This window comes from Heterodontus francisci, chromosome 41 (genome assembly GCF_036365525.1).
Source record: "Heterodontus francisci isolate sHetFra1 chromosome 41, sHetFra1.hap1, whole genome shotgun sequence".
Taxonomy (NCBI): domain Eukaryota; kingdom Metazoa; phylum Chordata; class Chondrichthyes; order Heterodontiformes; family Heterodontidae; genus Heterodontus; species Heterodontus francisci.
The window spans coordinates 38738462-38752500 of record NC_090411.1 but is presented as its reverse complement, the minus strand read 5'-3'; the positions used below and the strand labels follow the sequence as shown (position 1 = coordinate 38752500).

Sequence of the window (14039 nt, the reverse complement as noted above, 5' to 3'; positions counted from 1 at the left end):
TTCAGAGAGCCAGTGCGGACGCGATGGGCCGAATGGCCTCCTTTTGCACTGTAATGTTTCTGCGATTATGTGATTCTATAATGGCCTCCTTTGTACTGTATCATTCAATGATTACTCTGGTGTCTCCAGTGGTGAAAGACTATTCTCCAAGGCATTTCTGCTAATTAACTAGGAGAAAAATCTTAAGAGCAATAAAAACGTAATTTGCCATCTTTCACACAAGACATTAAACAGAGGGCCTGTCAGCCCTCTCAGGTGGATTTGAAAGACCCCATGCCAAGAGGAGGGGAGTTATCCCCAGTGCCCTGGCCACTATTTATCCCTTAATCAACAACACTGTAAAACAGATTATTTGGTCATTATCACATTGCTGTGCGCAAATTGGTTGCTATGTTTCCAACATTACAACAGAGATTACTTTGCAAAAATACTTAATTATCTGTAAATCACTTTGGAATGGGCTGAAAGGTGCTATATGTAGTGCAAGTCTTTCTTTTTTAAAAATTATATTTTTGAGTACTTATTTGTTAGTTATAAAAACATTGGAGTGGGGTTGTGTGGGAGCAGAAATACAGTTTGACTGGTAGTCAAGAATCATCCAATCTGGTAATGAAGAGTCTATTCAATTTCCAATTGGCTGTGGGAAAACGGGGCACCACAAGTAAAGACATGTTTGGGAGACCAATGGCAGTAGGGTGGGGCAGTGCAGGCAGAAGACCATGTGTTGAAGCCTCCAGAAATATATCTAGCCAGAGTTGGCAATCCTAGTCCATTAATTGAAAAATGACTCCAGGTTGGCATCTGCTATGAATAACTTGGGCTTCTATTGATGCAAATTGAAAATAATAAGATTGCCCATGGAGAAGGGCATCCTCCCCCCCACCCCCCCCCCCCCCCCCCCCACCACCCTACTCCCTGCCCCCCCAAGCCAGCAGGGAGGTCACTTTGTTTTACTGTTAATAGGTTTCTTAAATGCCTCTAGTGGCCTCTGGGCAGAAAGGCCATCTTCGGTGTATCCTGCCCTCGACATAATTGTGGCGTGACAGAAAGGCAACGAGCACTCTGCTCCCCGCCTCCTGGCCCATCTCAGGTGGGGGTGGTTGGGGGAAAGCTCATAAAATTCAGCCCCCTGCATGTGTGATGGAGGTATATTCAATCATGGCTTTCAAAGGGAATTGGATAATTAACTGAAGAGAAAACATTTGCAGGGCTATGGGGGGAAGGCAGGGGAATGGGACTAGCTGAGTAGCTCATACAAAGAGCCAGAATGGACATGATGAGCTGAATGACCTCCTTCTGTGATGTTACCATTCTATGATTCTATGATACTATAACCCTTTGTTGTTATGCAGCCAGAATCAGACTGCTGTAGTGCATGAATGGGCTCCAATGTTCCAACTCAAGATGCAGCAATCATTCAAAACAAAACTAACTGCAAAAAAATCAGGTCTATCTTTTTTCTAATTTAAGAAATCAAAAGCCTTACCCAGAAATAAGAAAAACTGTGGTTGGACACAGTTTTTACAGCAACACTGATCAAGTTCTGAGCTAATTCTGCAATGATCAAAACATCATCACAAAGAATATGATCAAGGTTTCTACAAATTTAGTTGATTTGTGTTATATTGAAGTTTTGTCTTCTGTATATTATTAGTCTCTGTAGCTTCCCTCTTGTATTTTATTATGTCATGAAATAAAAACAGTAGAGGGAACAAGACTGTATCAGTTCGAGGCAAAAGATAACTGCTGTAAACCTGAAATATTTTTCAGATCATGCTCAGTTAAAGCCTCATAAGCTCTCATAATGGATGTCGTATATATATTTATCTTTAAATTGACAGGGTCAATATAAAGCTCCCTCTACACCAACAGACCTATTGAGACAACCACCCCACCTACCCCCCAACTTAAATTAGAACATAGGAAACAGGAGCAGGAATAGACCATATGATCCCTCAATAAGATCATGGCTGATCCCAACCTCAATTCCACTTTCCCAATTGATCCGCATATCCCTTGATTTCCCAAAAGTGCACAAATCTATATATCCCAGCCTTGAATATACTCAATGACTGAGCATCTACAGTCATCTGGGGAGGAGAATTCCAAACAGTCACAACCTCTGTGAAGAAATGTTGAGCTCCCTCTACATCTGTTGGCTCAGTGAGACCACCCCCCCCTCCCCCAACCAAATCAACAGGGTTGATACAGAGCTCTGTCTACACGGATAAGCCCAGTGAGACCCTCCCCACTGCTACATCAACAGAGTCAATGTAGAGTTCTCCTATTTAACAAGGCCAACATAGAGTTTCCCTACACTAACAGTATCAAATATAGATCTCCTACATCAGTGGACCAATGTGGGTGGGCAGTATAGACTCAGATTAAGATATATTTGCTGCTTTATGAAGTAGCCAGCCTACATCAATTGGCCCAAAATACTGTTTCCTCCACATCAGTACAATTAAAATGCATCAACTGTCAAAGGACACATTGTTGCACCAGCAAACACAGTAGTTTATTGAAAATTTCTAACCTTTCACTCCCTGTTTGGGTTGGATTTGAGTTACATTCTGATAGGTGAAAGGTTAAAGGGAATTGAATCCACTACTATTCTGATGAGTAGATTTCTTGGCCTCAAATGGAATTACTACTCATATTACTGGGATTGCTAGGGACTGCTAGGATTTATAGCCCTGCTGGGATTACTAGGTTTGTTGGCATCGATGGGATTGGTTAGATTGGCAGGTTTGCTGGCATCGCTGTGATTGGCAGGTTTGCTGGGACTGCTCGAGGTGCTGGGATTGGTAGGCTTGCTGGGACTAGTTGGTGTTGTGGCACTGGAGGGCAAAGTGGGACTAGCGGGTGTTGTGGCAATGGAGGGCACAGTGGGACTAGTGGGTGTTGTGGCAATGGAGGGCACAGTGTGACTAGTCAATGTTGTGGCCCTGGAGGGCACAGTGGGACTAGCGGGTGTTGTGGCAATGGAGGGCACAGTGTGACGAGTCAATGTTGTGGCACTGGAGGGCAAAGTGGGACTAGTGGGTGTTATGGCAATGGAGGGCACAGTGGGACTAGTCAATGTTGTAGCACCAGAGGGCACAGTGGGACTAGTGGGTGTTTTAGCACCGGAGGGCACAGTGTGACTACCCGGTGTTGTAGCACCAGAGGGCACAGTGTGACCAGTGGGTGTTTTAGCACCGGAGGGCACAGTGTGACTAGTCGGTGTTGTAGCACCAGAGGGCACAGTGGGACTAGTCGGTGTGCTAAGATTACTGATGCTGGAATTTCTAGATGCTGCATAGAAGTCCATCACATTTCTGTTCTGTCCGTGAACTAGATCCATCATGGAGCCCAGCTTGATATTTTTACGATCTTTCTCAGCTTCATCTTCCTCATTGTAATGTTCATTCTCACTGTCGCTGTAACGAGGGCTGGAAAGGTGAGAGAAGGATGGGGAAGGTGGGAATGATGTAGGTCGTGGATAGTGGAAACTCTGAAATAATGAAGAACAAGGATTATTGACCACAAAGAACAGATCCAAAGGGATCAACAGGATCAATTTTAAAGAGGTCTCAACAGGATCCCTTTTATTGAAAATTAACGAAGGATCCTTTGAATATTCTGGACATTTCAACAATATTAATTCAACTGTGTTGCTCAGTTATTCTCCAAATTACTCACTTAATAAAGTCATCAACAGTCATTACTGATACAAAGAGTTAAAAAAAAACTTTTTTTTATTTATCCATGGGGATGTAGGCATCGCTGACCAGGCCAGCATTTATTGCCCATCCCTAATTGCCCTTGAGATGGTGGTGAGCTGCCTTCTTGAACCACTGCAGTCCATGTGGGGTAGGTACACCCACAATGCTGTTAGGAAGGGAGTTCCAGGATTTTGACCCAGCGACACTGAAGGAACGGCGATATAATTCCAAGTCAGGCTGGTGTGTGGCTTGGAGGGGAACCTGGAGGTGGTGATGTTCCCATGCATTTAGAAACATAGAAAATAGGAGCAGGAGTAGGCAATTCGGCCCTTCGAGCCTGCTCCGCCATTCGACACGAGCATGGCTGATCATCCAAACTCAGTACCCTGTTCCCACTTTCTCCCCGTATCCCTTGATCCCTTCAGCCCTAAGAACTATATCTAACTCTTTCTTGAATATATTTAATGATTTAATGATCAACATCTGATATGTGGGAGTCTTTCAAACGTCAGTTGATTAGAATCCAGGACCAGCATGTTCCGGTGAGGAAGAAGGATAAGTTTGGCAAGTTTCGGGAACCTTGGATAATGCGGGATATTATGAGCCTAGTCAAAAAGATAAAGGAAGCATTTGTAAGGGCTGGAAGGCTAGGAACAGACGAATCCCTTGAGGAATATAAAGACAGCAGAAAGGAACTTAAGCAAGGAGTCAGGAGGGCTAAAAGGGGTCATGAAAAGTCATTGGCAAACAGGATTAAGGAAAATCCCAAGGCTTTTTATATGCATATAAAGAGCAAGAGGGTAACTAGGGAAAGGGTTGGCCCACTCAAGGACAGAGAAGGGAATCTATGTGTGGAACCAGAGGAAATGGGCGAGGTACTAAATGAGTACTTTGCATCAGTATTCACCAAGGAGAAGGACTTGGTGGATGATGAGCCGAGAGAAGGGAATGTAGACAGTCTCAGTCATCTCATTATCGAAAAGGAGGTGGTGTTGGGTGTCTTGCAAAGCATTAAGGTAGATAAGTCCCCAGGGCCTGATGGGATCTACCCCAGAATACTGAGGGAGGCAAGGGAAGAAATTGCTGGGGCCTTGACAGAAATCTTTGCATTCTCATCGGTGAGGTCCCAGAGAACTGGAGAATAGCCAATGTTGTTCCTTTGTTTAAGAAGGGTAGCAAGGATAATCCAGGAAATTATAGGCCGGTGAGCCTTACGTCAGTGGTAGGGAAATTATTAGAGAGGATTCTTCAGGACAGGATTTACTCCCATTTGGAAACAAACGAACTTATTAGCGAGAGACAGCATGGTTTTGTGAAGGGGAGGTCGTGTCTCACTAACTTGATCGAGTTTTTTGAGGAAGTGACGAAGATGATTGATGAAGGAAGGGCAGTGGATGTTATCTATATGGACTTCAGTAAAGCCTTTGACAAGGTCCCTCATGGCAGACTGGTACAAAAGCTGAAGTCACACGGGATCAGAGGTGAGCTGGCAAGATGGATACAGAATTGGCTCTGTCATAGAAGACAGAGGGTAGCAGTGGAAGGGTGCTTTTCTGAATGGAGGGATGTGACTAGTGGTGTTCCGCAGGGATCAGTGCTGGGACCTTTGCTGTTTGTAGTATATATAAATGAATTGGAGGAAAATGTAACTGGTCTGATTAGTAAGTTTGCGGACGACACAAAGGTTGGTAGAGTTGCGGATAGTGATGAGGATTGTCAGAGCATACAGCAGGATATAGATCGGTTGGAGACTTGGGCGGAGAAATGGCAGATGGAGTTTAATCCGGACAAATGTGAGGTAATGCATTTTGGAAGATCTAATGCAGGTGGGAAGTATACAGTAAATGGCAGAACCCTTAGGAGTATCGACAGGCAGAGAGATCTGGACGTACAGGCCCACAGGTCACTGAAAGTGGCAACGCAGGTGGATAAGCTAGTCAAGAAGGCAGACGGCATGCTTGCCTTCATCGGTCGGGGCATAGAGTATAAAAATAGGCAAGTCATGTTGCAGCTGTACAGAACTTTAGTTAGGCCACACTTAGAATATTGCGTGCAATTCTGGTCACCACACTACCAGAAGGACGTGGAGGCTTTGGAGAGGGTACAGAGGAGGTTTAACAGGATGTTGCCTGGTCTGGAGGGCATTAGCTATGAGGAGAGGTTGGAAAAACTCGGATTGTTTTCACTGGAGCGACGGAGGTGGAGGGGCGACATGATAGAGGTTTACAAAGTTATGAGCGGCATGGACAGAGTGGATAGTCAGAAGCTTTTTCCCAGGGTGGAAGAGTCAGTTACTAGGGGACATAGGTTTAAGCTGCGAGGGGCAAAGTTTAGAGGGGATGTGCGAGGCAAGTTCTTTACACAGAGGGTGGTGAGTGCCTGGAACTTGCTGCTGGGGGAGGTGGTGGAAGCAGGTACGATAGCGACGTTTAAGAGGCATCTTGACAAATACATAAATAAGATGGGAATAGAGGGATATTGGCCCCGGAAGTGCAGAAGGTTTTAGTTTAGGCAGGCATCAAGATCGGCGCAGGCTTGGAGGGCCGAATGGCCTGTTCCTGTGCTGTATTGTTCTGTGTTGTTCTTTGATTTGGCCTCAACTGCTTTCTGTGGTAGAGAATTCCACAGGTTCACCACTCTCTGGGTGAAGAAATCGCTTCTCATGTCAGTCCTGAATGTTTTACCCCTTATCCTTAGACTGTGACCCTTGGTCTTGGACTCCCCCGCCATTAGAAACATCCTTCCTGCCTCTAGTCTGTCCAGTCCTGTTAGAATTTTGTAGGTTTCTATGAGATCCCCTTTCATTCTTCTAAACTCTAGTGAATACAACCCTAATCGACCCAATCTCTCTTCATACGTCAATCCTGCCATCCCAGGAATCAGTCTGGTGAACCATCATTGTACTCCCTCCATAGCAAGAACATCCTTCCTCAGATAAGGAGACCAAAACTGCACACAATATTCCAGATGTGGTCTCACCAAGGCCTTGTATAATTGCAGCAAGACATCCCTGCTCCTGTACTCGAATCCTCTTGCTTTGAAGGCCAAAATACCATTTGCCTTCTTAACTGCTGCACCTGCATGCTTATTTTCAGCGACTGGTGCACAAGGACACCCAGGTCTCGCTGCACCTCCCCCTTCCCCCGTCTGAAAGTCCAAATACATCATATCCACTGGTTCTCCCTTATCTATTCTACAAGTTACATCCAGCCCTTGGCCTTCCAGGTGGTAGAGGTCGTGGGTTTGGAAGGTGCTGTCTAAGCAGCCTTGGTGCGTTGCTGCAGTGCATCTTGTTGATGGTACACACTGCTGCCACTGTGCATCGGTGGTGGAGGGAGTGAATGTTTGTGGATGGGGTACCAATCAAGTGGGCTGCTTTGTCCTGGATGGTGTCGAGCTTCTTGAATGTTGTTGGAGCTGCACCCATCCAGGCAAGTGGAGAGTATTCCATCACATTCCTTACTTGTGCCTTGTAGATGGTGGACAGGCTTTGGGGAGTCAGGAGGTGAGTTACTCGCCGCTGGATTCCTAGCTTCTGACCTGCTCTTGTAGCAACAGTGTTTATATGACTACTCCAGTTCAGTTTCTGGTCAATGGTAACACCCAGGATGTTGATAGTGGGGAATTCAGCAATCGTAATGCCACTGAATGTCAACGGGAGATGGTTAGATTCTCTCTTGTTGGAGATGGTCATTGCCTGGCACTTGTGTGGCGCGAATGTTACTTGCCAATTATCAGCCCAAGCCTGGATATTGTCCAGGTCTTGCTGCATTTCTACATGGACTGCTTCAGTATCTGAGGAGTCGCAAATGGTGCAGAACATTGTGCAATCATCAGCGAACATCCCCACTTCTGACTTTATGATTGAAGGAGGGTCATTGATGAAGCAGCTGAAGATGGTTGGGCCTAGGACACTACTTTGAGGAACTCCTGCAGTGATGTCCTGGAGCTCAGATGAGTGACCTCCAATAACTACAACCATTTTCCTTTGCGCTAACCTTTGACTCCAACCAGCTGACAGTTTCCTCCCTGATTCCCATTGACTTGAGTTTTGCTAGGGCTCCTTGATGCCATACTCAGTCAAATGCTGCCTTGATGTCAAGGGCAGTCACTTCCACCTCACCTCTTGAGTTCATCTCTTTTGTTCATGTTTGAACCAAGGCTGTAATGAGGTCAGGAGCTGAGTGGTTCTGGGGGAACCCAAACTGAGCATCACTGAGCAGGTTATTGCTGTGCAAGTGCCACTTGATAGCACTATCGATGACACCTTCCATCACTTTACTGATGATTGAGAGTAGACTGATGGGGCGGTAATCGGCTGGGTTGGACTTGTCCTGCTTTTTGTGTACAGGACATACCTGGGCAATTTTCCACATTGCTGGGTAGATGCCAGTGTTGTAACTGTACTGGAACAGCTTGGTTAGGGGTGTGGCAAGTTCTGGAGCACAGGTCTTTAGTACTATTGTTGGAATGTTGTCAGGGCCCATAGCCTTTGCACTATCCAATGCCTTCAGTTGTTTCTTGAAGAAGGATATTAGCTCAGAGAATCCTGATGTGGAATCTGTATGGGTGGCACTAAGAAACATCAAGGGGCACAAAACGTTGGGGGGGTTGTATATAGACCCCCAAACAGCAGTGGTGATGTAAATGATAGCATTAAACAAGAAATTAGAGAAGCATGCAATAAGGGTGCAACTATAATTATGGGTGACTTTGATCTACATATAGATTGGGCAAACCAAATTAGCAATAATACTGTGGAGGAGGAATTCTTGGAGTGCGTACGTGATGGTTTTTTGGACCAATACGTTGAGGAACCAACTAGAGAACAGGCCATCCGAGATTGGGTATTGTGTAATGAGAAAGGATTAGTTAACATTCTTGTTGTGCGAGGTCCCTTGGGGAAGAGTGACCATAACATGATAGAATTCTTCATTAAGATGGAGAGTGAGAGAGTTGATTCCGAGACTAAGGTCCTGACTCTGAATAACAGAAACTATGAAGGTATGAGACGCGAGTTGGCTATGATAGATTGAGGAATGTTACTTAAAGGATTGACAGTGAATAGGCAATAGCTAGCATTTAAAGAGCACATGGATGAATTACAATGTGTTCACTCCTGTCTGGTACAAAAATAAAACAGGAAGGGTGGCTCAACCGTGGCTTACAAAAGAAATCAGGGAGAGTATTAGATCCAAAGAGGAGAAATATAAAATGGGCTGAACAAGCAGCAAACCTGAGGATTGGGAGCAGTTTAGAATTTAGCAACGGAGGTCACAGGGATTGATTAAGAAGCGGAAAACAGAGTATGAGAGTAACCTTGCAGAGAACATAAAAACTGACTGTCAAAGCTTCTGTAGATATGTGAAGAGAAAAAGATTAGTCAAGACAAATGTGGGTCCCTTACAGTTAGAAACGGGAGAATTTATAATGGGGAACAAAGAAGTGGCAAACCAATTAAATACATACTTTGGTTCTGTCTTCACAAAGGAGGACACAAATTACCTCCCAGAAATGTAGGGGAACATAGGGTCTGGTGAGAAGGAGGAACTGTATGAAATCAGTATTAGTAGGGAAATGGTGTTCGGGAAATTGATGGGATTGAAGGCCGATAAATTCCCAGGGCCTGATAATCTACATCCCAGTGTACTTAAGGAAGTGGCCCTAGAAATAGTAGATACAGTGCTGGCCATTTTTCAAAATTCTATAGACTCTGAAACAGTTCCAATGGATTAGAGGGTAGCTAATGTAACCTCACTATTTAAAAGGGAGGTAGAGAGAAAACAGGGAATTATAGACCGGTTAACCTGACATCAGTAGTGGGGAAATGCTAGAGTCCATTATAAAAGATAATAGCAGAGCACTTGGAAAACAATGATATGATTGGACAAAGTCAACATGGATTTACAAAAGGAAAATCATGCTTGACAAATCTACTGGAATTTTTTGAGGATGTAACTAGTAGAATAGATAAGGGAGAACCAATGTATTTGGACTTTCAGAAGGCTTTTGATAAGATCCCACATAAAAGATTAGCATGCAAAATTAAAGCACATGGGATTGGGGGTAAGGTACTGACATGGATAGAGAACTGGTTGGCAGACAGGAAACAAAGAGTAGGAATAAACGGGTCTTTTTCCGAGCGGCAGGCAGTGACTAGTGGAGTACCACAGGGATCAGTGCTAGGATCCCAGCCATTCACAATATATATTCATGATATGGATGAGGGAATTACATGTAATATATCCAAGTTTGCAGATGACACAAAGCTGGGTGGGAGTGTGAGCTCTGAGGAGGATGCAGAGAAGCTCCAGTGTGATTTGGACAGGTTGAGTGAGTGGGCAAATACATGGCAGATGCAGTATAATGTGGATAAATGTGAGGTTATCCACTTTGGTGGCAAAAACAGAAAGACAGATTATTATCTGAACGGCGATAGATTGGGAAAGGGGGAGGTGCAGCGAGTCTGGGTGTCCTTGTACACCAGTCGCTGAAAGTAAGCATGCAGGTGCAGCAGGTAGTTAAGAAGGCAAATGATATGTTGGCATTCATAGCGAGAGGATTCGAGAACAGGAGCAAGGATGTCTTGCTGCAATTATACAAGGCCTTGGTGAGACTATATCTGGAGTATTGTGTGCAGTTGTGGTCTCCTTATCTGAGGAAGGATGTTCTTGCTATGGAGGGAGTGCAGCGAAGGTTCACCAGACTGATTGCTGGGATGGCAGGACTGACGTATGAAAAGAAATTGGGTCGATTAGGCTTGTATTCGCTGGAGTTTAGAAGAATGAGAGGGGATCTCCTAGAAACCTACAAAATTCTAACAGGACTGGACAGACTAGATGCAGGAAGGATGTTCCCGATGGCAGGGGAGTCCAGGACCAGGGTTACAATCTAAGGATAAGGAGTAAGCCATTTAGGACTGAGATGAGGAGGAATTGCTTCACCCAGGGAGTGGTGAACCTGTGGAAATCATTACCGCAAAAGGCAGTTGAGGCCAAATGATTAAATATAATTCAAGAAAGAGTTAGATATAGTTCTTAGGGTTAAAGGAATCAAGGGATATGGGGAGAAAGTGGTAACAGGGTACTGTGTTTGGACGATCAGCCATGATTGTGTTGAATGGCGGTGCAGGCTCGAAGGGCTGAATGGCCTACTCCTGCTCCTACTTTCTATGTTTCTATATCATGTGGAGTGAATTGAATTGGCTGAAGTCTGGCATCTGTAATGCTAGGGATTTCAGGAGGAGGCCGAGGTGGATCATCAACTCGGCACTGCTGGCTGAAGATTGTTGCAAATGCTTCAGCCTTATCGTTTGCACAAATGTGCTGGGCTCCCCCATCATTGAGGATGGGGATATTTGTGGAGCCACCTCCTCCAGTTAGTTGTTTCATTGTCCACCACCATTCACAGCTGGATGTGGCAGGATTGCCGAGCTTAGATCTGATCCGTTGGTTATGGGATCACTTAGCTCTGTCTATTGCATGCTGCTTATACAGTTTGGCGTGCAAGTAGCCCTGGGTTGTAGCTTCACCAGGTTGACACCTCAAAACAAAGAACAAAGAACTGTACAGCACAGGAACAGGCCATTCGGCCCTCCAAGCCTGCACCGATCTTGATGCCTGCCGAAACTAAAACTTTCTGCACTTCCGGGGACCGTATCCCTCTATTCCCATCCTATTCATGTATTTGTCAAGATGCCTCTTAAACGTTGCTATCGTACCTGCTTCCACCACCTCCCCCGGCAGCAAGTTCCAGGCACTCACCACCCTCTGTGTAAAAAAAACTTGCCTCGCACATCCCCTCGAAACTTTGCCCCTTGCACCTTAAACCTATGTCCCCCAGTAACTGACTCTTCCACCCTGGGAAAAAGCTTCTGACTATCCACTCTGTCCATGCCACTCATAACTTTGTAAATCTCTATCATGTCGCCCCTCCACCTCCGTTGTTCCAGTGAAAACAATCCGAGTTTATCCAACCTCTCCTCATAGCTAATGCCCTCCAGACCAGGCAACATCCTGGTAAACCTCTTCTGTACCCTCTCCAAAGCCTCCACGTCCTTCTGGTAGTGTGGGGACCAGAACTGCACGCAATATTCTAAGTGTGGCCTAACTAAGGTTCTGTACAGCTGCAGCATGACTTGCCAATTTTTATACTCTATGCCCTGACTGATGAAGGCAAGCATGCCGTATGCCTTCTTGACTACCTTATCCACCTGCGTTGCCACTTTCAGTGACCTGTGGACCTGTACGCCCAGATCTCTCTGCCTGTCAATACTCCTAAGGGTTCTGCCATTTACTGTATACTTCCCACCTGCATTAGACCTTCCAAAATGCATTACCTCACATTTGTCCAAATTAAACTCCATCTGCCATTTCTCCGCCCAAGTCTCCAACTGATCTATATCCTGGTGTATCATCTGACAATCCTCATCACTATTCGCAACTCCACCAACCTTTGTGTCGTCCGCAAACATACTAATCAGACCAGCTACATTTTCCTCCAGATCATTTATATATACTACAAAGAGCAAAGGTCCCAGCACTGATTCCTGCGGAACACCACTAGTCACACACCTCCATTCAGAAAAGCACCCTTTCACTGCTACCCTCTGTCTTCAATGACTGAGCCAGTTCTGTATCTATCTTGCCAGCTCACCTCTGATCCCGTGTGACTTCACCTTTTGTACCAATCTGCCATGAGGGAACTTGTCAAAGGCTTTACTGAAGTCCATATAGACAACATCCACTGCCCTTCCTTCATCAATCATCTTCGTCACTTCCTCAAAAAACGCAATCACGTTTGAGTCATTTTGAGGTATGCCTGGGGCTGCTCCTGACATGCCCTCCTGCACTCTTCATTGAACCAGTGTTGGTCCCCCAACTTGATGGTAATGGTAAAGAGGGGGATATGCCGGGCCATGAGGTTACAGATTGTGTTTGAGTAAAATTCTGCTGCTGCTGATGGCCCACAGCGTCTCATGGATGCTCAGTTTTGCATTGCTAGATCTGTTCGAAATCTATCCCACTTAGCATGGTGGTAGTGACACACAACACGTTGGAAGGTGTCCACAATGTGAAGGCGGGACTTCGGCTCCACAACGACTGTGTGGTGGTCACTCCTACCAATACTGTCATGAACAGATGCATCTGCGGCAGATTGGTGAGGATGAGGTCAAGTATGTTTTTCCCTCTTGTTGGTTCCCTCACCACCTGCCGCGTACCCAGACTAGCAGCTATGTCCTTTAGGACTCGGCCAGCTCGGTCAGTAGTGGTGCTACCGACCCACTCTTGGTGATGGACATTGAAGTCCCCCAACCAGAGTACTAAACATTTCAGATTGTTTTTATGGGTGTGGAGCTGAAGATGTCAGATTTGGTCTTTGTGTGGAGTTAACTGATTACAGCTAGTACAGAAACACGCAACAAGTTCTGGTCACGACACTTCAGGAAGGATGAGACAGTCCTTGAGAGGGTGCAGAGGAGATTTACCAGAATGGTTCCAGGGATGAGGGATTTTAGTTACAAGGTTAGGTTGGAGAAGCTGAGGTTGTTCTCCCTGGAGCAAAGGAGAATGAGGGGAGATTCGATAGAGATGTATAAGATTATGACAGGTTTGGATAAGGTAGACAAAGGAAAGCTGCTGTCATTAGCTGATGATACAAGGACTAGGGGACACAGATTTAACATTTTGGATGAGAGATGTGGGGGAGAACTTTTTTACGCAGCGAGTGATAATGACCTGGAACTTGCTCCCTACGAGGGTGGTGGAAGCAGAGATGATCAATGACTTCAAAAGGAAATGGGATGGGCACCTGATGGAAATAAACCTGGAGGGCCACAGTGATAAATCACTGACTGGATTGCTCTGCAGAGAGCCAGCATGGACTCGATGGCTGAATGGCCTCCTTCTGTACTGTAATGGCTCCAAGTGACAACACCACCCAGGGATAGAGTGGTAAAAAATGCCAAAGTTCCTCATCCTAATCACTATCCAATGACCCCTGGATGTGCCCAAGCCTGGCCAGGATGGGAATCGGCAGTAATTAACTTCATGTTTATTTTGTTGACATTCACTGCTCATACTTTCATATGGAGAATGTCCACTTGGATGCAGCTACTGTCCACAGAACTGTGACATAAAAAAGGGAGGGAGAAAAATGGAAGAAAGGGGAGAGGAGAAAATGAGGGGCATAATAGGTAGCAATATTCGAGGAAGTCAGAAGTGGATAGACAGAAGGATAGAATATTGATGGGATCGGCAAGCATGGAGCTGAGGAGAGTTGTGAGTCCAAGAGTGAGTGGTGGAAACTTAAGGACAAGTTAGACTTAATGAG

General features: G+C 45.4%; 1 protein-coding gene across 1 annotated transcript in view; it reads right to left on the bottom strand.

Moving 5' to 3' along the window:
- Positions 1 to 2447: 2447 nt before the first annotated feature.
- LOC137353596 (glycogen [starch] synthase, muscle-like) overlaps positions 2448 to 14039 on the bottom strand; it is a 373978-nt gene continuing 362386 nt past the window's right edge. The window contains exon 24 of the mRNA XM_068019956.1: positions 2448 to 3496. Within this exon, the coding sequence (XP_067876057.1) occupies positions 2672 to 3496 (825 nt within the window). The 3' untranslated portion in view covers positions 2448 to 2671. The remainder of the gene's footprint in view (positions 3497 to 14039) is intronic.